The sequence below is a fragment of the Cheilinus undulatus genome, linkage group 14 (assembly GCF_018320785.1).
Source record: "Cheilinus undulatus linkage group 14, ASM1832078v1, whole genome shotgun sequence".
NCBI lineage: Eukaryota > Metazoa > Chordata > Actinopteri > Labriformes > Labridae > Cheilinus > Cheilinus undulatus.
This window is the reverse complement of record NC_054878.1, coordinates 6,925,287-6,952,531: the sequence shown is the minus strand read 5'-3', so window position 1 is coordinate 6,952,531 and position 27,245 is coordinate 6,925,287. Positions and strand designations below refer to the sequence as shown.

Sequence of the window (27,245 nt, the reverse complement as noted above, 5' to 3'; positions counted from 1 at the left end):
GAACCACCACTCTACTTTGATGGATCTTCTTGATTTCTGCTTTTTAACAAGAACAAAAAAGCAAGAGTTGGAGGATGAGACAAATCTGCATGCCAAATAAACATTTTTGTGCAAAATGACAAAAACTGTGGAATAGCAGCTTCATAGAAAGTGTTAAAAAAGGAAAAAGGTTAAGAATAAATCAATCTGAGGCATTTTACCAAGGTAAGAAATGTCTACTTCTTTATTACATTCAACAGTACAGTACACTGAAATTGCACATTTTCACCAGATATAGCAGCATTCTGACTGGCAAATGGACTAATCAATAGGCACATCCAAACATTTAAATAGAAATACACACGTCCAAATGTGTCGCGGCCACTTTTTGGACCACATTCAAACCCACTGAAGCTGGTAATTTACATGCCTCATAAAACAAAAACCTATGCAGCTATGATAAACCGTCCTCTCACCAACAAACCTGATTCACGTGGCAGGAAAAGACGTACAGTCAAGTCAAACCCAGCGGCTCCTTCCTCTTTACAACAGTGTTAAAGGAAAAATTCACCCATTTATAATCTCACTCTATGTGCCATACAGTACATTCCCTAAGTTGTGAAGTGTTTTCATTTTCTTTTATAGTTTCCTTCAGCCGACTGCTTCACTTAAAGGTTTCTGTTATTATCCACAATGACACTGGATCACCCTCAGAGAAGTGTGTGTGTGGAGTAGGTAGAAACTGGAGAGAAAAGAGATATAATTCAAGGTTGGATTCTAAGAAATGGATTGTTAATGCAATGCATTCAGGTCTATAGAGTAGGGATGGGTAAAGAATTCATGTTTTATAGTTTAAGGAAAGCATGAGAAACAAGTATTACAAACTAATAGGGATCACAAGCTGATATCATTTTTGTAGGGTATTTTCACATCAATACTTTTAGATTGCTCTGGTCTGAATTATGGACCAACTTGTTGAAGTCTCCCAAGCAAGTAGAACTTTAACTCTGTGGTAACCTTGCAGGGCAGATGGACAAAACAGTCAATGTATGTCTTTAGTCAGACCCATTTTGCAAAGCTCCAATCTGAATGTCTGTGCCAGGTTTAAGAATGGACCAGACCAATCGGAATCATTTGAGGTGAACAAGGCGCCAGCTACGGATGGGGCTTAGTTGTACTGGAAACTGGTAACTTCTGATGGCTGCTGCCGGTGTAGGGATGTGTCTGGATGTTGCTATAGTACAGCCGCAGTTTTATTAGAACTGGACCACATTTCTTTATTAAATAAAGAACAAAGAGCCACACTGAAAGCCTTTCTTGGTGGAGAAGATATTTCTGCACTTCTCCAACCAGCCTCTGCATGAATTTTATCCACCAACAAGTTTTGCTGCTTGTAAACTATGATAGCGCTTTCCTTCCAACTCACTTTACTACTAGAGCTGCGCATGTCTAGTACCTCACTTTGTCTTATCACTTCGATTGGCCCGTAATGACTGACACTGACAGAACATTCGTCCAATCACCTTGTGAGAACTTTTTGAACTTCCCAAATGCTTTGTTTGTGAGATTTCCTGGATGAATGTGAAATATATCCTGTGTAAGGGGTATTATGAAACAGTCTATCTGGTGAGTCAGCTTAACTTTATGAGGAAATATTACTGAATATCTTACAAGTTAGGTACAGTCAGCTATGTGCCATTTTTACTTTTTATATGAGTAACTTGTAGGCATTGATAAAGGTTTTTAATTTTTGGTATTAAAATAGCAACACATTTTTTTTCCTCAGTAGGTATTGCACTAATGTCACAAGTTACTTTTGAAAGTAATGCTACCCAGCACTGAATATGTCTTTGTACTGGAGTCCCTGAAAGTGCTTACTGAGACCTTGGCGTAATCGTCCATATAAAGAATTTTTTAAGATCTATATGGCTGTGGATTTGAACATATGTTCGGACATGATGAATTGAAAGGGCCCATGGTGGTTGCTGACCCACCTTTAAAATGGTCTCAGTACATTGGTCTGGTTTGCACCATCTTTTGATTGACAGCATTCACACCAGTGCAAACAAATGGCACTAACCTGGCAAACAGGCCCTGGTTCATTCTGACCAGTATGATGTAACACCCTAAGAAAGAAGTGCTGCACTGTTGTTTGTTTTTGGTGAAGATTAAACTTCTGAAAACTCGCATCACTGTGTTTTTTGTATCAGCAAACAATGACTTTTAGATAATACCCATCCCTACTGCCAAGGCTGCTGTTGGTGGAGATGGAGGTCAAACTCTTTTGTAAAAGACTCTTTCACTCTTTTGTGGTTTACCCACAAGAACTTAATGAAAAATGTTCCATTTGTTTTCTGATGGAGACAAAAACAGTGTAAGCAGCTGTTGGTACTTGTTAAAGACAAACAGCTGAATGAAAAAACCTTCACTGACTCTGAAGCTAAGATCAGCACAAAAAGAAGCAATTTACACTTTGTGTAATGTGTGAAATTTCCCTTGGGGGTCATTTTGTGTGAGCTTGATTGTGTTATTTTAACACAAACCAGGGCTATTTTTGCTTCGTGATAACCTCTGTCTGGGTTCATAAGACAATTTAGTCTAATGTCATGCTTTGTCTGCAAAATGAGACGCTTTAAATTTTTGCTTTTCTGATGCAGATTAGGTCTGATGTTTCTACAGCAACCACAGGTCTCAAAGAGAATCTCAGCACTTGTGCTGCAATTCATGAAAACGTAATGCTGTTCATGAAACCTTGGCTAATGCAATTCCAATACATAAATAACTTCTTCTTCTTGGTCTTACAGTTAAACACATCATATTTGAAGTACATCCTGAGCTGACCTTGAACACATCATAATATAACTGTTAGCTTTGTAAGTGAGATCAATAACTCCTACTTAGCCAATCTCATCGTGGATTTCAACATTATAATATTTTTATAACAGTTAGGATTGTACGCTACTCCCTGTAGAACACAGATGCTTTGTTTCTTCAAGCTGACAGTTTAAGGTAGCACATTTAGGTTGGATTTGATGCACATGTTCACCCTTGCAGGAACTGACGTATGTCTGTGTACCAGTGATATATAAAGCCCAGTTCAGACCAAAAATTTTCAACAAGTTAAAACTTGTGACAAGCCACTCTGCAACATTCTAACAGCTAACCAGTTCACACCGCTGCAGCTAGATAAAATTCATAGTATCCATACCAAAAGCTCTTCCAATCTCTCATTTTTAAGTGACCTTGTTAATTACTGCGCAATTAACCTATCTCTAAAATGGCAACAGTGCTGCACATTCATGGTTTTCATGTGTTCTTGTGGTCATGATAACATTTTTATCATGTGCAGGTGCAAGAGTTGATTTATTACCAAATCCTCCTTGTCATCACTGTCATATGGCGGCAGTGCAATTTCAAAGCACACACAAAAATGTTTGCTTGTGCTGAATTGTTGTAACAAACATATCTACTGAGAATAATTAATTTTCCATGGACAAAATTGGATCCCACAATCTTGAATTTCTCATGTATTAGCTCATTTAGCACTGCACATCCTGCTTACGTGCACAGCTGATGGAGGAGACAAAAGTGTTTACGTGCTGCATTTTGTGCTAAAACTTAAAAGAAAGGTCAAATGTTATCATCTGAAAAATTCACAGCATGAATGGGAATTATTGCACTTTAAATAAATATTTGTCTGAGTGTAGCCTTTCAAAATAAGATTTCCATTTTCCTTTGCACATTTTTCTGCTTGCAACATTCTAGAATCTGCTGTTTATAACTCGTCAGGCCGAATAGCAGGTAGGGCTTAGAAATTATTTAAAATTTTTTGGACTTTTTTGGAATGTGGAATGTGTTTCAAAATACCAATTTAATACACTTTCTTAAAGGCAGAGAACATGTTTGCATGCGCGATGTTCTACACGTCATCCAAACATTAGTGTGCCAATTTTTTCCAGAATAATTTGCAAAAAAAAAAAAAAAAAAAACTTATTTCCTTGTTTTGATGTTTGTCATTTCACAATGAGAATAACATTATAAAATAATTCTGTATTACAATATTTTTTTAAATGTTCAAGCCTAGTTTGATCTACCAAATACTGTGTTCATTATAACATAGGATGATTTATCGTTTGTTGAGAAAAAATGAGAAACTTAAAACATAATTGCATATCATATTGCAGTAGTAGGGTGAAAATTATTAAGTCTGAATTGCAGGCAACATCATCAGACGGCTTTATTCAAGCTGCAACAGCTCAGTTCAGACTGTCACCAGAGATCCTCTAAAACCGTTGTGTCGCTCTGCAAATCTTTGGTCCAAACTGGACTTTAGCATGACAGTACGTCACAAAATCACAGTACTGGATAGCAGTAGTTTGTGATGACTAGATTTTGGAAAATGCAGAACCAGGTCCTTACAGAGCCTGGTTCTGATCTCTATCCCTATGAATAAAGAAAACAGTTGATAAAAAACAATATTTTCTTAAATTAAGTGTGTAGGCAAAGGACTTGATGTGCAAGTTCAGCTAACTCTAAAATGTTTACCATGTGTTAGCGATGGCAGCAACAATTCCATGATTTTCCCTGTCAAGCTCCCATTCAGCAGTGCAGACTTCAGAACTTCATCATTTTCTTCAGCATGTGTCGAAGAGAGGACAAGTTTAAACTCGCTCGGTATTGGATAGGCTGTGATAGTTAGAGGCCCAGCCATCCGTTATTGAAATACTACCTGCATCTCTGACTGTTTGACTTAAAAGCAAAGCTTTTGTTTACCCGCTGCTCTCAGTTCAGCTGAAGAGAGTTTATGAATAAGGAGTTACTGTTCAGAGTATCGCAACAAAAGCTCAGTATTGATTTAACTCCCCCTTCGTTCGTATCGAATTTTAGCCAATTTAGAATATATCCTATGACTAACTGAAAAATCTGGATTTAGGTCCCATTCATATTTTAAATACAAGTTCTTCAAAACCAAAACCTTCTCCTGCTGTATTTAAAGTTGTTAAACCCTTTCCAGTATTATTTCACACAAGTGTTCGGTTTCTTTTTCTGACTTCAGCTGTTGGGAATGTATTTTTATTTTCTCTGAAGCAACACATCTCCACCAACGCAGCACAGCCTTTGGTAATGCAGTGCCGTTTTATTTCTTCCAAGAAAAGTAAACCACAGAACAACAAATCAGGCCCAGAACTCCAAGGTAAATTGTGTTAAGATGTGTTTCTGACAGTGTTGAAGTGTTTGGGGGGTGGATGTTTCCTTTAAACCACAGAGCGATGCTCTCCACACACATACACGGCGCTCGGCTGAATGCGCCTCTTGGTGTTGCCTGGCAGCTGAGGAAGAAACTTGAAGTACTTGGGCATCAGATCAAGGCAGGCGTCGCGGAACTTTTTGATCCGCCAGTAGTAAATGAGCGGGTTGAGGGCCGACTTGAGGTAGCACAACCACAGGACCCATGTGCTGATTTGAAAAAAGCTGTCTTTGTGGTAGAAGCCATCGCTGAAGGTAGTAACCAGACTGTAGGCGGTGAAGGGTGCCCAGCACACTGTAAACACAGAGAAGAGGATGAGGATGGTGGTGAAGGCACGCGTCTTGAAGCTCATGTCTATGTTCATTTGGAAGGGCCGCTGCAGGCTCAGCAGGCCCAGTTTGCTGGCCTGGCTCAGACAGATGCTGTCCGGATGGCTGTGGATGCGGATGGCGTTGTGGCGGATGGTGTTCAGAATCCCCATGAATGTGTACAGCATGACCATAAAAGGTATGAAAAAGAAGACTAGCATCAGTATCAATACATAGGCGTGGTAACTAGGCTCAACGCTGTAGCCAAACACACACTGAGGGGCCCTGGGAGGGGTCTGTAGGGGAGGGGAACCAACAGCCAGAGGGAACGAGAACAGGAAAGAGAGTACCCAGGTGACCACGATGAGCACTTTGGCTCTCTGCGGACTCAGCTTATCTTGTTTCTGGACAATAATAAGAAAACGATCTATGCTTATTATAAGCAGTATGGCAACGCCTTCCATCACAAAGAACCAAAAGAGCATGGCTGAGACTCGGCAGAAAACGTCTCCAAAAATCCACCTGGTGGTCACGACGGTCACCAGAGCGAAGGGCATGTTCAGGATGGCCAGCATCATGTCTGCAAACGCCAAGCTCGCTAACAGAATATTGATGGCCGAGCGCATGGCAGACCTCTGGTACACCATCAGGCACACCACCACGTTTCCCAGCAGCGCCAAGAGCAGGATGCCGACCATGATGAAGCAGAAGAACACCTGCAGAGGTAAGCTGACGCCCTGCAGGCTCTCTGGGGCCTCCGCTGTTGGCGTGACTGGCTCTGGTGGCGACCGGGAGCCGAGGGAAACGTTCGCCATGGAGATGTTCTCCATCACCGGCCTCCCGGAAAGGTTCAGCAGCCCCGTAACGAGGCAGCAGAGAGCATCGCTTGTGTCCCCTGCCTCTGGAAGGGGAGCAGGAGCGGAAAGAACCATTCTTCCCCAGGGTGAACTGGCATGCTTGAAGGTGAGATCACTCTAGGCATGATAATGTAGAAGCAGAAGGTCCCAGCTCAACATGGCATGGCAGCATCCTCATGGCTGTGGGTCCCTAAGACAACAAACAGGAATGAAGAGAGTCAGGAAAATCAAACAGGACATTATTAAAGCAGTTTTCTTGCATAAAAAGCATTTCTTCCATCTAAATTCCCCTCAGAGAGACAGCCTGCCTGTAATCCACTCATGTTACTGCCTGCAAGCCCCCCAATTAATTCACACTGCCACGATCTCTCTGAAGCCCGCAGAGTCTGACAAATTACAAATTCCCAGTGCTGAACCCTCAGAAAAAAACAGTTTAGGGGCTAAAAATAGCCTCAAACGTGTTGGATTTGAATTGCAACCACTTTAAGGTGATTTACATGCAGACTGCTTCAACTCCTCTGACAGAAACTAATCACAATTTGTTCAACACACAAATCAAAGCATGACAGATCCCATTACAGAGTTATGATTAAAGGCAAAACGAAGTGTGGAAGCCTCCCCTTTATCTGTGAAGCTTTTTAATTCAGATCAGAGGATAAAGTTTGAGACGAACAGGTTTGATGACCTAAAGGAAGTTAAATTAATTAAGGCTCTGCAGACGTGGGTAGAGGAGTGCTTTAGTGTTTTAAAAACATGCCTATTGGCTTTCAGTCTGACAGTGAAAATACGAAGAATGAGACAAAACTAATCTCTGTGCAGGCTATTAGCACAGCATAAACAATGGAAACATCATGACAGCAAGTGTTTTTGTTAGTTCTTCTTACACAAAAAATATAGTACTATATAAGTTGTTTCCCACAGAGCTGGATTGAACCTGGGCGGTGGAGGCTTGTTCTAAAGGAGCTGAGGACGGCAAACACCCCAGATGTTTTTCCCATCACACACCTTTCTGTGAGATCTGACGTCTATGGAATCATCATTGTGAAATTGTTCCTGCAAAAAGAAAGTGTACATTTTATAGTCTGTCTGAGTCACCCAGCATGTGCATTTGCAGGATTATAAGGTTAAAAACCCTCCCAAATTTTCCTTGTGTTTTTTGTGTTTTTGGTCTTTCATGACTTTTAAATTCATAAAGACCTGAAAGTCATATAGAGGGTAGTTATGTGTCGTCATAGCAGTGCAAGTCTCAGCTGCAGCTCCAGCTGCTGAGTGGCAGAGAGAATGAACTGGTGACAGGAATAAGTAGAGAGTAAACAGTGCCGTCTTTTTAATTATTTCATCTAAATGATGTTTACCACAGTCCTGATGGATCCCGAGCTGATGAATTGAGCTTACAGAAGTGTTTGGAGCCCCAACGGTACATTAACAAAGACACAAGAAGAAGCTGTGCTATCATAGTACGTACCACAAGCATTCAGCTAGTGATGAATATAAACTCAACTCCACTCCAATCTTCTTCCTCTTACCTTTTAGAAAAATTAAGACCTTACATTTTAGCAGATCAACTATACATTACAATGATATTTCAGTGACAGGCATCCAAGGACAACGTATTATGTTTTATAGCAGTACAAATAGTCCCTTGATATCCGATTAACACAACTGGTGTCAGAGAAAGACCAAGAAAAGTTGTCAAGTTCATCAACATGTATTACAGATGTGTGATACTTTGTAAAGTGTCCTGATATATTTGGTTAAATGCTTCAGTTTTTTCTGCAAACGCTTCATGAAGTAAAAGCGACGCTACAACAGTTTATACAACATGACAGAAATTAAAAGTTCTATGGTGCAAACTGTCACATTATAAACTAAATAAATGTTAAAGTGATACTTCAACATTTTGGCAAATTCATTCATTGCCATAATTCCTACAGTCTTAGTAATAGGTCAGTTTCCTTTGGTTGTCCGTGCAAGCTGTTTCTAGATCTGGGGGGACTGTTAAACCAGCTGCACCACGAACGCTATTTTAGCAGACAGAATTCTTGCTTTCCCTCATCAAGCTCATCAAATACACAGTCCAACAACTCCAAAACGCTCTCGTGGACAAGTTGTGACCTGCACATTCACCACGCTATGAAATAATACCCTATAATTATGTAACATTACAACACATGAAGCAAATACTCGGAACTATTTCTTGAGTGAACCACTGGGCGGACTGACACAGTGCAGCAGCCTTTGCATTTAACTTTAAAACATCTCCGTCTCGTAATGTTCCATGATTATTTCATAGCGTGGTGAATGTGCAAACTGGGGTTAAAATTAAACTACGTTAAGGCTTCATCCACACAGAGATGAAAACGATATATTACCGTTTCGTTTTGAACAAGTTTTCTGTAAAGACAGGATTGTTTCAGGAAATGTCCACGTAAGCACAGAACCACTGCAAATGCTGTACTATATGCTAAGCCTGTACATGGCGCTGTAACACTGCCACAGAAATGCACCAAAAGAGGGAAGAAGATCACAGAAAACTGACACAAATTTTCTTCTAGCTGCCCTTCTGGTTGTTCTCCGTGCTGGATTTAAGAGCATATGGTGTGTGCGTTTTGCAGTGGTGGTAAAGGAGCATCAGATTGTGCTGTAAAAGTCAAAACAAGCTCAGTAGCTTCTGCAGCACGAACACAACCCTGTAACCCGCCATTGTTGTTTTGGCCGGACTCGCACAGTCGTCTTAAGAGAGCTACGCTATGTGTGATAATGAAAGTAATAATAATAATAAAGCATTTATATAGGCGCCTTTCAAAACAATTAAGGTCACCTTACAAGGCAAAGTTAAAACCAAGACGTATAGCCTAAATATGTCAACAAAAATACAAGTCAACAATTAACATTGTATTTAACACTGGCAAATAACTGATCTAAGGTTCTGTATTAACTAAACGTTTTTAAATGTTATTTCAGTTTCACATCCATTACTAATAAACAAGGCTGATGTTAGCCTTGCTCCGGTACTTGAAATCAGGTTCATATTAAGATCACAAAACTTGATTCAGGCAAACATATTAATGTCAACAGTCCACTGCATCTTTAGAAGACGTTATAGAAATGTAAAATGATGCCAGTGCAAACCCTACATAGTGCATGGTCAAGTGTGTATACATCATCTTTTAGTGAGTTTTTATTTTGCATTCTGCACACTTGGGCAGTTTGCCTGAAATTTTCAATAAATCTTTAAATGAAGTTTTTAACTGAAATTATTGAAATGTTAAAATTAATTTTGAATTCCAATTGCACTTGCAAGAGGACTTTTTGACCCAAACAGTTAACTTGAGATGTTACTGGGTGCATCATGTTAAAGTCCCTGTAAAGTGAAATCCAAAATGTGTCTTAACACACTACATATGTTGGAATATGGTTGCTGTAAACATGTGAAAACACTGAGATCTACATGTGACTGAATTTTTGGATTTAGACTGTAAGAAAGTTTTCACCTTTTTCCTGGCTGGGTTTAATTTGGCCAGGGCCAATATGTGGGCTAGTGATGTCACCAGCCTTGTCAGACTTTGTCTGTTCTCTGGCACAGGGCCAGACGGCTGCGATCTGATCATCATAAGGTCAAGAGGCAGGATAATGGCGTGAGTGCTTTCCTCCATTCAGATTGTAGTATTTTTTAAATCTGAGAGGATGGCATTTCTCATGAGTGGGTGTGGCTTTAGCTCATTCAACTGACACACCCACACCATCCTGAAGCAGATTTTTACAGCCTCATTTTTCATGATTTTGAAGCTTAATTTTATAAATTTAGAGACGTTTTATTTGAATCAAGGGTTCATAACACAGTGGCCTGTCATACAACAAACCTAAATACAGATTTTCACTTTACAGGGTCTTTGAAGAATCCAGGTTTTATTGTTGAGAAAGCATAACGCAAAAAGAAATGGCTCTTTGACAATTTTAAATATCCTATTAAAATGTAGTTTATGATTCTAATCCAGTTTATTTTTCAAGTAAGGGTAGGGTTAATTACTTATGTCTTTTTCACATAGGCACAAAACTCCTGAAAATTTCCATACATTTTTGAGGTGAGCTGCATGTGTGAATGCAAACAGCTGGGTTTTGCTCTGTCTTTAGCCTGCCCTCCTGGTAGTTCTTTTGCTTTTAATGTTAGGATGAGCTGATATGAGAACAGCAGGAATATTCAAGAAATTTCACACTTAGTGCAAATAAGCTTAACTCATAACACAGCCCTGTCTTAAGATATCTACACAATACCATATATCCACGTATCCTGGGATACAGGGTATTATAGACCACTGCTGCTGTTATTTGTGCCTTTTCACAAATGCACTCCTGAAATTTTCAGGCAAAATACGCCTGGAATTTTCTGACCTGCCTGTTTGCACGTATGCCTCACAGCAGGGGACTTACACTGTTGGACTACAGGGTCTAGGAAATCTTAAATTGGTCCAATATGGGGCACAAAATGATTTTGTATATTCTAATATTAATAGAAGGGCTAGGGCTTTCAGCTTTGTTGTTTTGGTCTCAAAATAAGTTTGGGTATCTTGAATTTATTACTATCAAAGTTAAAAAGCTGGTACCATTCCAATCATCTTGTGGGACAAAATAGGGCAATTAACTGTCTAATTTTATTTAAAAATGAGAGCGAGAACATTCCCCTGAGTACAATTAAAATGAAAGTAGAATAATAAAAAGGAATCATGTCCAAAAAATAAATGTAATGTTTGTTCTGTTTGGCTGGAATGTGATCTACATTATATTAAAGTGTTTTTCTAAACTGCTGCCATTAACAACCAGCCTGTGTTCAACCTGAGACACACTCTGCAATAAAAGCCCTTATCTCCTGTATAAACATTGGACACTGTTATTTCAGACTGCCTGTATCGCTTACAATCACTGAGCAGCAAATGCCAAATAATACATGTGCAGTGGCAGAGAGTCCGTTTGTGAGTACTTAAATGGATTAATTCTCACACAAATTGAGCTCTTTTTCATTAATTTTCACTCCTGTGTGGGTGTAAATACCAGGCAAACACAATTATAGGCAATTATTGAGAGAACAATGCCTGCCAGCTTCTTTATTCAGCCATGTTAAAAAACACAGATCGCTGCTATTACAGCTGGATGTGTAGCCATTCAGCTGATAATGTTATCACTTGTCACCAAGACAGTCAGGAAAGAAGATGCTGTAGTAAGGCGATAAATGAGCTGGAAGCAGGGAAAGACTTTGCTTTATTTATACGCTGATGACACACTTACTGTCTGCTGCAATCGCCCATGCTACGTCACAATAGAGCTGGGAAACATGTACGGTTTTTAAGATAAACAGGTTAAAGGCAATACGTTGTTTTTTATCAATTAATTTATGTTGTTGTTTGAATAGAACAAAAATAGACAACAGGTTATTCCTCTTAAATAGATTGTTTACAGTAACAAACACTAACAGTAACATGTTATTAACCACAAGAGAATCTTTTTTAAATGTTATTTCAAAAGAGGGAATTATCACTGATAATCAGTGTCAGAACACACCATCTGCACCCCATTATCTCCATGCACAGACTTCACAGCCCCGGTGTTTCGTTTTAATTAGTGACTGTGTTAACTAGTGACTTTCAGTCAAATGCACCTAAAGGTGTCATCACAACAGCTGTAGAGAACAGAAAGAGTCCTCGTGAGTGAGCCTTTTTATAGCTTCTCATTACATAATCGAAACATACTCTTCAGCTAACCTGACACGCCAGATGGATTTGTTTCACACATCCATCTGGAAAACCTCCCAAAGACAGTGTTTGGGAGAGACATTAAAAAAAAATGGGAGAGTGATTGGATGAATGTTCTGTCCATCACATCTTTACGGGCCACTCAGAGCAACAAAACAGCTGCTACCGAGGACTGAACTCCATAGAGAACTGCATAACGCGAACCATGGCAACTGTAGACATGTCAGTAAACGACTTTTGTCATTTTTGAAAAGAAGTCAATGCTGTTCTTTGTTCTTCTTTTAACGAAGAAATGTTGTCAAGTTCTGATAAATGTCATAGCAGCATCCCCATTAACCTCTTCAAGCATAATTGCACCGGCCTCTCATCGCTGCTTGCTTGCGTCACGACTCCACCGCGCCCGAAAGTACTGCCTCTTACTCCTGATTGGTCCTGTCACTTTCGAATCAGGCCAAAACTGTTCAGATGGGAGCTTTGCAAGATGGATTCGCCAGTGAGAAACATGGAAACTAGCGAATCCAACTGCTTTGCAAGGTTACTCTTCACCTAGGTGTACGATGCAATGGACACGACTCGACTGAAAGTCACCAGTTTATGGTCACCAGTTAAGCCGTTAAACTGATCTTATTTCCATTATTTTCACAGATGTTGGCTTTAACACATAATTTATCAGTTTTAAAGACATGCTCGTCTCTGTGTAGTCATGACAACACACTGTAAGACAAATATGGACCAGGTCTATACTTAAAACATTTTACATATAATATGTCACATGCTCCTTGCTGATACATGTATACAAATAAGGATGTTAAAAGAATCAATATGACTGCAAATACGGTTAAATCAGTATTAAAATACATATCCCTTATGCCATGATGCACACACCAAAAAAGCCAGCAGACCCTAAACCGCATGAAACAAGAGACGATTCTGATCAACACAAGTTGCGATAGTCTATCTACTGTGACGACAGAAGACAAGAAACTGGAGTGTTTCAAGTTCTTCAAACACCAGAACGCTGAGAGTTGGACATGAGTCATGTAATCTGCAAGCCCTGCAAAAAAAAACAAGGTAAAACACTGCAGCAACGCCAGTCTTCACATTACAAGATGCCAAGATAATAGAGTGGTGCAGGAATGAGTCCTAAAACGTGGAAGTAAGTTAGCATTGTAGCACTTCCGGTTCCCTCGTCTGAAAGTCTATGGGAATTTTGAATGCATTTTTGGTTAAATGCCAAAAATAAGGTCTGTGGTGAACTCAAGCTCAGGAGAGTTTAACGTTTTATCATACAACATAAAATACACCTGAAACGTGCCCCACCTCTGAATTGTGTATCTTTTCACGTCTTAATAAAGGTGGTTGCTAAAAGATAGCTAACAAGGGCTACATACCTCATCATCTGAAGTGCGGCAACTGAGCCGTTCAGTTGTATCCGTGTATGATGACGTAAATTCAGTCGTCAGACCGTGTTGTAGTTCAATATAGCATGACGTTAGCGTTTTACTTTCAACAGTTAGATTAATGAACTAGATACAATTCTTATATTATCAGTTTATGAAGATTATCTTTATGAACAAAATGTGTAAGTTTTATAAACTCTCATTGGACACAGAGCTTATTTTCAGCAATCATCCAAAAACCCATTGAAAAATCCTATAGGCCCGACGACGACGGAACCCATGCTACGTGAACTTCCGGGTTTGCCTACAAAATTACATCACGACTGCACCACTCTATTAGCAGCTAGCAACAACAGCTAGGCTAGAAACACTGAGTTGGCTTGTGCCATCATAACCAGCACTGAATGGTGATTTTAAGTTAAAATTTCCCTCAAATTCTAAACAAGATTAAAATATCACAATCAGAACTTTATGCTTTATTTAGGCTTGATTGATACAGCACAACTGATGATGAAGCGTTGGACAACTGCTAATTGAATGTGAGTAACACAGTTCCCCAGTTATCAGTTCATTAAAAAAAAAAAAAAAACTCTGTGGTAGCATTTTGTGTAGGCGTCAAGCAAAAATACATTCTCAAGGCTTCTAGTAAAGTAACGGTGGTAGGAGTGAGGAGTAAAACACAGCTAATTAAGGGGTACTGGGGTGATTAATGGTTAAAATATTGTTTTTAAAACTTCACAGATAAGCTAAGTTGTGTTATTCTAACACATCTTGATATTTATTTTAAAAAACGGTTGTGAAAACGTCATGATGTTTTCTCTAAATTGGTCTATTTACAAAGACTATAATCCTTGACAGCAAGTTTTAGATAACTTGTTACCAAAAACTGCAGGCAAACTGCAAATTGCATAAAATGCTTGAGAATTGGCAACATCTGGAAATGTTCCGCCAACTTTAAAAAACATTGCTGATGTGTCTTTTTCAATTCAGACAGTGCTCTTTCTTTTTTGGTAAAAATAAGACTCAAGATCATTTAGTTTTGTTACTTTTTTATAGAACTAACCTTTTAAATAATGGATATTTTATCATTTTCAACACATGGTGTATAAGAGCATATAAGATTGTGACAACCTCACTATTCAGAAATATTAAATCCCCACTAATGGCTGTCCAGGACTTTCATTTTTGTTGCTTTGCATTAATTTAGGTTACAGTTCATTTAACCTCTTAAGGCCCACAATCACAGTCAAACACTCTACTAAACCCAGACCCTCTCAACTAGTAGCCTCTGCAGCTCCAGTTACCAGCTAATACCAGAATGATCTTTGATCCAGATGTAAACAATAGTAAACTGACAGCATTCGTAGGAACGTCACTGTTCAGCACTATCAAGGGGTAGAAAATGTGCATAAAGTTATACGCTGGCTATGATCCAGACTTGAATAAATCATGTCCATTTCAGACTATTCAACTAAACGCAATTAGAATTTACATTTAGAAAAATTATCTTGCGATATTGTGTACAGCCTTTCAGCTAAAAAAGAGATATGATTTTTGATCCACACCGCCCATGCAGCCACCAGCACCTGCTGAATGAGAGCAGAAAAAGATCTAGTTTAACCTTACCTTTCTACCTCTTCTCTTCTTAAAATCGTCCCTCCTTAAGGACACAAAGTTGTGTATCACAATACTGAACATACTGTGCAGCAGTCCACCTCTACATGAAGGTAATTCCAGGTTTCTTTCACTTCCTTCAGGGGCAGAGTGACCTAAAATGTTAAAATAGCCACTTCAGCCTCTAAGCAATCAAGTCAACCTGCAGCTATAATGGATGATCGGGTACTTGGAGCGGGGAACTGTTCAAACACCCTGGAAGTGTGGCAACGCAATTATGCAACAGAGAACTGCAGAGAGAACAGGCTCATTCAGACACATCTTGTAACCTTGAATTGCTTCTAAATTTAGGAGACAAAGAATGGACTAGAAAACTGTCAAGTATGTCCATGTTGGTGAAATATACGAGGACATGTTAATAAAAACTCGTAAAGAGCTTGTCTTTTGGATAACTATGAGAGGAAAAAACACTCTTTGTCTCTCTTTCCAACTGACATGATTCATCAACATGAGGGTAAAATAATGTTGACAGTGCTGGCAGATTACATAATAAAGTATGTATGGAAGGATATTTAATTGGCAACTTAAATAAAGATGGATTCAATCTTTTATAACTGGTGTTTACTTCAGTTCTAGACTATAGGCAAATAGAACAAAAGAAAGGCTTAAAGAAAATAATAAACCTATGGCCTAGAAATTAACCCTTTCAATCATCTGAAAGCCACACAAGAACACAAAAAGTTACTGTAATTATTGGTCTTTCTTTGAGCTTAAAAAATGTACACAATTTGATTTTTGTCGATATCAGATATGCTGATATTTAAGCATTTATTTCAGCTGATACCCCTACCATATCTATTTACACACCCGTTTTATCATACCGCTCAACACCAAACCGATTCTTTGGACAATGATACCATATTTTCCATTATCATAAAATCTGCAACAATATGATTTAGATTCGATTTTATTTAGGAGACTGTGATCTATATCAGACAATTTATTGTACCCAATATTGTAAAAGTGAACAAGGAAAAGAGCGCTTTTAACAAATTAACTGCTGAAAGGTTTCAATGTTTGTACAAAGATGTTTACTTTAAAACAGTAAACATTTTAAGTGACCACATATTACTTCCCCCTTTATTCTGATCAATCTAATCAATCTAAATTCAACGCACTGACGTCTTGATTACAGCATATTTTTCAAAACGTTTCAGCATCCTGAATAATTGAAACTAAATTGACACCAACTAAATAGAAACACGCTATTGCCACAGACAGTAACTGAGACTAAATAGGTTAAAGTTCATCACCATACAGTCAACAGGTCATAGAAGCAGTTTTATACCTTAAATGTGTTCTCCATGTCAGTGGATGGTCTTAAAGGTCAGATTTTTATGATGGATGAACTCACAAACAAAAATGTGCAAAAATTGAAAGTGAACACCCTTTGAAAAAATAGACCATATTCCTGTAATCTAAAGGTTTATCTTTCGGACATCATCAGACCGCTGTGTGAATGATGGAGCTTTGTTCTTGCTATAATGTGAAATATTACATTCATGCATAAAATAGAGGATGTTAAAATGATTAAATGTCCCTTTACTTTAATGAAAATCAGATAATAAAAATAAACTACAACAGAAGAAATAAAGTGTTAGCACCAAAAATATTATGGGAGAGGATCCCTAAAACTCCAAATATGGCATAATCTAATCTAATTATTTAACTTCCTTTCCTTGTAACTTTAAGAAATGTAAATTGTCATCAGAACGTCATTGCACTTTGTAAAATACATTTTCTTTAGAAAACCTTTAAATACCTTTTTTTTTGGTTTTTTTTTTTTCTTTTTTTGTAGAAGTAGTTCATTTAAGGCAGGGGTGTCAAACTCAATCACAGCAGGTGCCGGATTTGGGATTCAGGTCTAACCTGAGGGCCTAACAGGGTCTACATTTAACCATAAACTGTTAACCTCGTTTCACCAGTAATAAAATGTGAAAAAAACAGCACTGATGATAAATCATTTGGAAACTCAAAAAGTTAAAATGATAAGTTTAAAGGCTCAAATCTGAGATAAAAATTCAAATTTATTAGTTCAAAAGATCAGGACACGATATTAAAAATAGAAAAATAATGTATTTTAAAGAGCTAGTATATGAGGAGAAAGTTGAAATTATAACTTTGAAAGGTGAAAATATGAGATCAAATATGAAGTCATGAGTTTAAAAGTCCAAATATGACTGTGACTGACAGTTCAAAATTGGGATCAAAAACCCAAAAATTAGGAGTTGAAAATGTCAAAATATGAGCTAGAATGCAAAATTACGGCTTAAAAAGTTAAAAAAAAAAAAATATTAGTTAAATTTAAAATTGGGAGTGTAAAGATCAAGATATGATATTAAAGTAAACATTAGTTGTTTAAAATGTCAAAATATGAGGGAAAATTGAAATCATGTTTTTAAAAGTCAAAATATGGGATTAAAAAGCCAAGGTAATGAGTTGAAAAGGTCAACATATGACTTGAAATTTAAAATTGTGAATCTAAGAGATAAAAATGTGACATAAAGTCTAAATTCTGAGTTAAATAAAAGTCAAAGCATGAAATAAAATGTCAAAATCATAAGATTGAGTCATAATCTTGAGATGCAAAATTGCAAATATGAAATAAAACACAAATTAATTTCTTTCCCCACATTCTTGACTTTTTATGAAATCTTTCTTACACTTTACTTTTTCAGATTTTTATGGTTTAATAAGGATATTTAAAATAATCAAATTGAGGTTTACATTATTATACTCAAGGAAATCTGCAGACCTCATACTGGTGGGCCAGTTATAATACAAATATGATATGATCTTGCGGGCTGGATATAATTGTTCCACAGGCTGGATTTGGCCCCCGGGCCTCAAGTTTGACACCCGTGATTTAAGGGAACCAGCTTCTTTCCTCATTTGTCAAGTACTACTTCTCATTAAAAAAAAAAAAAGCAAAAGTTATCAGAGAAAAGATTTTGCAATATTTCTTATTAGAGCACTCAATTAATCGCCAGAAGAATCGACAGAGTACTCGACTACACAAAGAATCGATTACTGCAGCCCTACATGGGCAGCTAGTGAGTAGGGCTGGGTATTTTCCACAGCCTCATGATACGATACGTATCACAACACAGAGGCCACGAGATGATACTTTTTGGGATGAAGGTTGCTTAAATTGGGATAAGAGACATGTCGTAATAAACATGACCCACACAGAATTCACTGCAGCAGCTGTTCTTTATTGTTAAGATAAGAGAAACGGTTTAGTTTTAAGGAACTAACTCTTCACTTTACAATAAGCCTATACACATTTATAAGAATGATTTTTCGCTGTACTTTTGCATAAAGTTTTTTTTTTTAATCTGTAAACAATTATAAATGGTGATTTTTTTATGGATAAAAAGTCCAAATTTAGTTCACAAAAAAGAATGTCTGCCCTGGTGGGGTCTTTGTCCATAATATTTCCTACAGCTGACAAAGATGTGGACATCCTCATCATCCTCTTAGTTTTATCTGTTAGATGTCAGTTTACTGCCAGCTTTTTTTTTAATTTTATGACGACACGCAGCTGGGTGGAAACTGTCGGTCAACTGAATTTCAAACTAAAACGTAGCTTAAAAATTATGATGTTGAGCCAGGTTTAGACTATCAAACAATTTGACTGGATAACCAATCAACCAATCAACATAAAAAGCCATGTCTCTCCTGTAGAAGAATTGAGCTGTTCCTCTTATTGTGATAGTCTGTTTTAGAAGAAGACATAAAAATGGAAAGGCAAATCTGATTCTATCATAAAGGGCATATACTCCTTTAGGATATCAATCAATAAGAAAATCATTTCTGTGGCATTCATGTACATATATTAAGTGTATTTTAACATGAGTAAAAACTAAGCTTGTTCATTTGTCTGAGAGACACCAAACAGCACTGTGACATTCAGCTGACACAATAAAAACATGACCCTTTTAAAATAGCTTAAACTTTTAATCTAAGTTAACTCTTCTATCTGAACAACACTAAAGATGAGCAGCTTCTACATCAGATGTTGGTGACAATGTGAGGAAGCAAACAACAAAGGCAGTTTGGAGGTGTTCCATGCTTTTTCGAGTTACAATTGCGCTGCAAAGCATTTAGCAAAACAGCTTACTGTTTTCATCTGCGTTGTAGATTAGAGGTGACAAAACCCTCGGAACCACAGTACAGTTTGCCATCACCTTAATACTTCCTCAGGTCATTCTACCTGACCTCTACAAGAGGGTATGAGAACATTAATCAGCTGAGTTATTAATGTAGAAATGATGAGCTTCATCTGGAGCTATGGCTTTATTGGAGAGTTCAGGGCTACAAGCTGAAAACTTCTGCAAATCACTCACCAGTCTCTCGATTCCAACTGCCATCAAAGAAATACTTTGTCAGTTTAAGTGCCTGGCTTTATAACAACAGACAAGGCCATGAAAGTGTGACAAATTTTAGCCAAGCATCCTACTCACAGAAGTAAGGACTGTTTCTTGTGTCATCTACATAAAGATATATTTAAACAGTCTTAAATCCATTAGCAGAGGCAGAACCAGGCAGATGGCAGAGGTTTGGCATGTTAGGGCAGTATCAGCCAATCAAAGATGTTACTGCGACATGTTACTGTATGTCTAGGATTGTGGGTAATGTAGTGCTGTTGACTGAGATCCCACATAAATCTTGTTTTTCTTAAAACAAGGTTGATAAAATACAAAATTGTGTCCCCTACATGACCATACACCATCGTTTCACACTGGTAGCTCATGGTAAGTCTACCTTCAATGGCTACGACATTGGTACTTGTAATTAAATCTAGAAAGCAGCGTGGACTCCCCTCCCAGTCCTGTCCAATATGTTCTAAAGGGAAGTTTGGAGATTCCAAAACAAAATTTAATAAATGTCTGGTGCTTAAATGTTCTGGGAGAAAACCTCCAGACCCCTTTACCTGATGGTGACAACTATGAAATGGCATTTTTTTCTAAATATTTCATGTCTTGTGTAGGGCTGATCAGCGGTCAGCCAAAACACTTAAAAGACTTGACAAATAAACACAAAATGTGTGCTTTCCAAAAATTATATGGGGAATAAGTTTGGGTTTTCCCGTCATAAACTTCCAAATTTATCACTTATATTTGAACGCAAAGAATTGAGACCGTGATCTAGGTGTAAATAAAAATCACGTGATATTATTCCATATTGCCCACCCTTAGTTTATATTGACAACAGAGATAGGAATGATTGTTGATGAGCGATCTATCTTGACGTTTAATGTTCATGATGGTCCAAGAGAAGTTGTCTAACTTTTACCCGGTTTAAAGTTATGTCCCTGTCCTCTTTGTTACCCCCTCTCTTCCATTAACAGAGTCCTTTCTCCACTAAAGTAATGTAACATGCCTGCAAGTGCGTTAGAAGCAGGGATGGCCCAGACTTTATGAGTAAGGTGCCCAACTAGAGCTGTAGCTTGTGTAGGGATGGCATGAGGTTAAATGGTCATCATTCCTTACACCCTACTGTCCCCGCTACTTTTAACATTTAAGTAAAATATGTTATGGTAGGCTATAGTTTTAATCTTACTATAAGGAGCCACCACTCAAAGAAAAATCCTCCTACACTCACTGCTAAACGGATCTAGTGCAGCATGTGCGCACATATATATGCAATGTGTAATTTTAAGCACCAATCTGACTTACATGACATTTTTCATTTTATATCTTCATGTTTTTGTGCAATGCATACTTACATATAGGTACAGTATGTATGCATGTATGCATGCATTGCACCAGCCTGCTTTGTATTGAAACTGCTATCTGTATTGGAGACTATTTCATTTGTCTGCATGATTTCATTGTTGTAAGCACGTGAAGGGCATATATGTGTTAATGTACCATTTTATGCCACATTTTCTTGTTGTGTTGGTCCGCTCCAGGCAGCAGGAGTGGGCGGCTTCAACTAGAATGCTTTATTTAAATTTTTACATCTGCTATAACAGCTATCAGCTCCTTCTTTTATTTAACTTGAAGTACTTGACTCGTGTCCTAAACATTAGTGTGGAAAATTACTCTTTGCTCTTAAAATAGCTCTTTGTAACATGCACTTTATTCAGCACAGTTTATATTTATCTGTTAGTATTTCCACTTACAGACAAACAAAAGAAACAGAGATGCTTTTGAAATCTACTGGACGAATTGCAGAAGCTTTGTTTTGTTTTGAACTGTACTAACTTCATTCATAAGGATTATTTTAATTTGTAAAGACACTAAGCATAATTTTTCCGTAATGTGTATATATGTCCTAACAATCAGTGTAGTTTTTTAAATACAAGCTTTATAAACCGGCAATGGGCCATATTTTAGCACCATGATCTCTCATCCCAGTATTTCAACACCTGTGGACCATATCTGTAACAAGAGCTGCTAAGTGCTTTGAAAATTGACCCAAATGTTTTCAAAAATCAATGACAAATAGAATTAAACCTCATTCAGACTAGGCTTTCACTTCAATCCGAGCAATTTAGGCCAAACGCTCTAGCTCATTGCTTAGGGGAGACCAGAGACAACTGTAACAGAGGATAATTGTAACCCACTCAATTCCTCCATAAGAAACAAGCTCGAGTGATTGCACTCTGGTTTATACGTCTGCATCAAATCAATGCCATCCTGGCCTCTGCTGCCATTGTGAGCGCTGCATACTGAGCATTTGTGTGTCTGTATTGTTTTCCACTACTACACCAAATCACTGGTCGGTCGTGCAGTTTCTGTGCTTGTTATATCCCCAGTTTGGTCCCATCACATGCTCTGCTTGTTTGTATACAGGAAACCATGGCCATGGAAACCAAGCATATGTTGGAGGTGATTAAGGCTGAGCAGGAGTTGGCTTTGCAAAGAAGAGAAAAGAGCAGACATCAGAGGAGATGGCCTGTACAGCCGCTGAAGGAGCTGTCACTCGGAGACTCGAATGAGAAAATGCACTTACGATGTTTTCAGTTGTCAGAGAGATGATTTTATGAATTTGTAGTCTTCTGTAACCATTTACCTTACATCCGAGTTTGCATATTCAGTTGTGTTCCTTGGGGAATAATGTCATATTTGGTTAACACAAATATTAATTATATAGTTGACAAGTCTAAAACTAAGAGGACACTAAGGAAACCGTCAGGAATTAGAAGTTTTTTCTTTATTCGGCAGTGAGATTGGTTTACAGAATGTGGCTAAGGTTAGCAACGCTGAAGCCACTGGCCTTCAGTCCTCTTTGTACGTTAACTTCCACATTCCTGTGCTGAATTACTAAATTTTGCTAGAAAATGCTTGTTATAAGTTAATATAACCAGAAACAGCCGGCATATAACTTAATCCTTATGAGATCAAAATGTGCTAAATAGGGCTAAACATTAAAAAAAAACTGTGTTGTGTTAGTTCTTCTCTCTGTTATATATACTGGGATTTTTTTTTAATAAAAATGAAATCAAACCAGATAAAAGACATGCCTTACATATATTAATTGAAATTAAAATCAAGTGTTATATTTTCTCCTAATTCGGGTCTTTAAATTTCAAATATTGCACACCCTGCAGTAGTGATGGGAGGTTTAGCCCTATATTTTTCCTTAACAAAAAATGATGGTTAGTGTGTTGAAAACCCTTTTGCATGCAGTGTTTTTAAGAGAAGCCTTATAATTGCCTAATTTTGTGCATTTATTTTGTTACAAAACCATTCTTACTTTTGTTTAATATTTTAATCAAACTTTTTTATTGCACAAATTAACAAAAAAAAACTGCGAACAAATCCACGGAACAGAACCAGAACCAAACTCAAGCAAACAGTATAAATGTCCTCAGTGCAGGCTGGCATTCAGAAAAATCATATGCCTCAGCTTGGTTGGGCTGATTCCATTTCTTCTCTCCGTGAGTATCTGCCCTGTTTTTGAGAAGATTCTCAAGGAAGGCTCAATCAAGACAAAGTTCTGACCAGAGCTGGGGCTGAGGACTGTGAGAGCCAAGCAGCAAAAGGAAAAAAAACTGGGAGCCGGCTCTTCTGATTCACTACAAAGCATCGGCTCTCAGAGCTGCAGCTTTTACGCATGACCCATCACTATCCTGCAGCCCTCTGACAACGACTCGGTTTTCAAAGGAAGAAAGAAAGAGACAGAAAACAGGTGAATGGGGCAACTGATTTGTTTTGTTTTTCTCTACACAACAGTGAAAGGTTTGGGACTTAAAATTAAACCAAGGCTCACAGTGTCAGGCTACAGTAACACACTTTGCAGCATTTACTCACTTCAAGTAAACAATAAGAACGCTTGTGCTGTAAACGGACCTTATATTGACGAGAACCAGGGCAAGGTCTCAGTGTTGTAGAACTCGAGTCCAGGACTCGGACTCGAGTCCAACTTGAGTCTTGACTTGGAGGACTCAAGCTTTGACTGCATCAGGACTCAAGGATGAAGAGGAGGACTCCAACCTTTTTTGCTGAAGACTATTTTATTCTGTAATATTTGTTGTTTTTGTGTGAGAAAACCCTGCATAAGTGATCAGTGTTCATGCAGCGCCTGGTGTGTGCGTTCACCTGCATGCGCGTTCACGTGAGTTTAACCTTCTGCCTGTGAAAACAACCAGAGAGCAGAAAGAGCAGGGAGCCTGGGTGACAGATAGAGGAGCTTATAGGTTGATAGTTTAAACCTGTGGCTCATCTCTGTATTCCCGTGGTAATCTTTACAAGAAATTAAACTAAAATGCAGCCAGCCTTCCTTTGAATCGCTGAAAATTTCCATCAGCTGCTCAGACTTGTCATATTAGCTGCTGTCGCTGCTGTACAGTAATCCTCCTCAGTCTTGGACAGAGTGATTAAAACTCTTAAACCTTGTAGTGAGTCTCGATAGTTAAAAATATCAATCCAACGTTAAAATCTGCATTAACACCGGCGAGATAACGCTGATTAGTGAGCTGAACAAGGTGGCCTACTGTAAAGTTATGATGCGTACAACTCAAACTTTAGAGTATCAAAGGAGGAACTCTCTTTGGCTGTCCTATCAATCTTTCTATCAAAGTTTACTGTTGGTACTGGCAGATTTGACTTTTCACAGCTGATATACAAATGAAACCTTGACATTAAATATATGCAAAATATAAAAATGTCTGATCAGATATAGCTGGTTAACTAGAGTGGTACCATTGAGGCTTTTTCATTACATTGAGCAGCTTGGCTCTGCTTGGTTTGACTCAACACGGCAGCCCAGCATGGCAGGGGATTCGCTTTTCCACCACAGCCGAGCTACCAGTTTGAGGGTGCTTCTAAAGCTGATGGCATTGCGTTTTGTGCCATTCAGTCTGATCGACTGACTTTACATCATTTTTTAGCAAAAATCAAGCTGTAGACTGACAGCACTGCACACCGTTTTTTCCCAAATCTCTCTTGCTTTCTTTCTCTGTGTCTCTCTCTCTCTTTCCACAATCAATAAGCACAGAATCATTAAAACTTATCATCAAAAAGGGCTAATTTTCCTACAAAGAAGGTAAAGAACCGTCTTCTGCAAGTCACTCTGCAACTATCAGACCACGGTACAAGCATATAAAATCTCTAGTTTTGGTCTGGTGTCATAAACGTCAATGTCACACAGGGGTCGTAACATTAGACCATGAGAGTTGAGAGAGTTTTAGTCAGTGGCTGATGCGAGCTGAAAATTTACCATCAGAGGGCGGGAAATCAGAAGCAGAAGGGGGGAAATTGCACCCTGTGAACGGCTTTGACGTCACTGTAGCGCATTTGGAGGCGGTGAAGGCGCACTTTGGCCCTGCACCAGAGAAGGACCGTTCTCAGCCCAGTTTGGCATAGCTCGGCACAGCCAAACTTGTGATGGAAAAGTAAATCAGCATGGCTTGGTATGGATCGGCGCAGCCTTTCATAGCGGAAAAGGCCCGCCTGACTCCTGAACATTTTGAATGAAGCCCAAAGCATAAAACAACTAGCACACTGTCTCAACCTCGCTTCACACTGGAGACACTAAGTGCTCTTTACATTTAAAGAAAGGTATTTATATATTATATTGGCTAAAATGAGCTTGGAAATATCTGCATGTCGGATATTGTCAAAAGAAAAAAAAAAACATTGTGCATCCCTACTGCTTTCCTCTCTGATTTTACGGCAGTGAGCAAACAGCTTTCAGGTGCACTAAGGCAACCTGTGACAGCAGTACCATGATACTACCAGATTATTAATGGGACTAAGAAATAGTTGCATCAAATCTTGAATTTTGTATAAATGCATTACCGTTAAACTATTCTAAAATCTTTGCCATCCAGAGTATTTTCAGTTACAGTTGTTAGACTAGACAGTTACAATTAAGCCCTTGGTGTTGGGCTAGTGTAACATTTTTACTTTGCCATTGCATTGATTAAAATAGTCTTATCAACATTAATGACTAGCTTCATGTACTAGTGCCCTTTCTGTATCAAATGATGAGAAATATATTTTAGATAATATATCTACTAATTGTGAATAATATAGTATTATAAACAGTTTAACTTATTTTGAGAGTTCATTCATTTATCGTTACAGCCTACATTGCATCGTTGTTATGGCACAAAAATGGTTGAGACGACAAACTGTGATTCACAGAGAGTCAACGGAGAGTTAAATCTCTGTGGACGTTCAGGCTGGTGGGTGTTAGGAGCACAGAGCCCACACTTTTATCTTATTTTCATGATTTAAGCTCAAACATATGTGGAATAATCACAGCGTTGACGGTTAGCTTCCAACGGTTTTCCAACGGTTGTATTTACCTGCCTCACTCTCCCATGTTAACGCTCACGAGCGGCTGAAGTGCTGGAGCTCAGTCCTCCAAATGGTGCATCTCGCCGCCCAAATGTTTCTCCTCCTCGCTGTAGTTCGGTCATAAAGCAGTTCTTCTGACAAACACGAAGCGCAGTGATGCTTGTTTAAAAATGCAGGCCTTCTATTGGAATAATTTTACCCCACAGTGCGGCAGCTGGTGGTGTTTCTACCCACACATCTGAAGCCGTAGATGAAAGTAAAAATCCGCATTCGTTTAGTGTCGCTTTGTCTCCACATGAACACGACACCGGCAGCACCGATTATCCATGTTTTTAACAGCCGTGAGAAGTATTGTTCTCGAGTTTTCCAGCCGTGTTTTCTTCACACAGATGTGAGATTTAAACGACCCATCCTTCAGTTCCATACATATCAGGCTATGTACTGTATGTACTGTAGCCCACATTAACGCCACACTGATACAAACTACTCTCGCTGTGGGAGAAACCGCGGCGAGGAGGCGGCAGTCAACCGGTACTACATCCTATTGAGAGTTTCAAAATAAAAGTCGATGATAGGTGATTGTAGGTGCAGACTCTTTCAGATACTGCAGGATAAATTTTCTCCAAATACCTTTCGATAGTAGAGATGCACCGATTGTGAGATTTATGGACAACACCAGTAGTTACCAACATGGGTGTAGCACAGGGGAGAAAAAGGATACTGATCACCACGGTAGAGAGGGGCCCTTGGGAAGCCTGCTATAAAAAGTGTATTTTGATCTATTTTTTTCACTTATTTCCCATTTTGCCACTCTTTGATGCTTTTTGACCATTTAAGTCACTTTTCACAAACTTTTTGCCACATTTTGGCCACTATCAATTCATTTTTTAGTCACTTCCCACCCATTTTGCCACTTTCTGCCCTTTTTGTTGCCATTTTTCTCCCAGTGTTTGCCACTTTTAGCCAATTTTTCACTTCTTTTTTTCCCCTCTCACCAATTTTGACACTTTTATCCTGCCTTTTGCGATGTTTTTGCCCCTTTTTGCCTTTTTTTTGCCACTTCTCGCCTATTTAAGCTGCCTTTTGCAATTAAATGCAACTTTTTGCTCGTTTTTCCCACTTTTTTCAGATTTTTGCACAGTTTAGTCACTTTTCACTCATTTTTTTGCCACGTTTCTGCCACTCTAGGACCATTTGTTCCTCTGTTAACTAATTTTTGGTCACTTCCCACCCATTTTTTGCCACTTTCTTCCAATTTTTTCCACTTTGATGCCA

General features: G+C 38.5%; 1 protein-coding gene across 2 annotated transcripts; it reads right to left on the bottom strand.

Annotated features, from left to right (window-relative positions):
- Positions 1–271: 271 nt before the first annotated feature.
- On the bottom strand, positions 272–26,431 carry gpr63 (G protein-coupled receptor 63). 2 transcript variants are annotated; one of them, XM_041804485.1, is made up of 3 exons: positions 25,979–26,431; positions 7,398–7,445; positions 272–6,582 (listed from the first exon to the last, which is right to left on the bottom strand). In XM_041804485.1, exon 3 carries the CDS (start codon positions 6,465–6,467, stop codon positions 5,235–5,237), a length of 1,233 nt encoding a protein of 410 aa, XP_041660419.1. In that variant the 5' UTR covers positions 6,468–6,582; positions 7,398–7,445; positions 25,979–26,431; the 3' UTR covers positions 272–5,234. The 2 variants fall into 2 exon arrangements, with proteins under 2 accessions (XP_041660419.1, XP_041660418.1); XM_041804484.1 differs by lacking the exon at positions 7,398–7,445.
- Between the last annotated feature and the right edge of the window lie 814 nt (positions 26,432–27,245).

Coding starts and splice junctions, on each gene's coding strand:
- gpr63 (XM_041804485.1), bottom strand. CDS start 6,467: ATGGTTCTTTCCGCTCCTGCTCCCCTTCCAGAGGCAGGGGACACAAGC.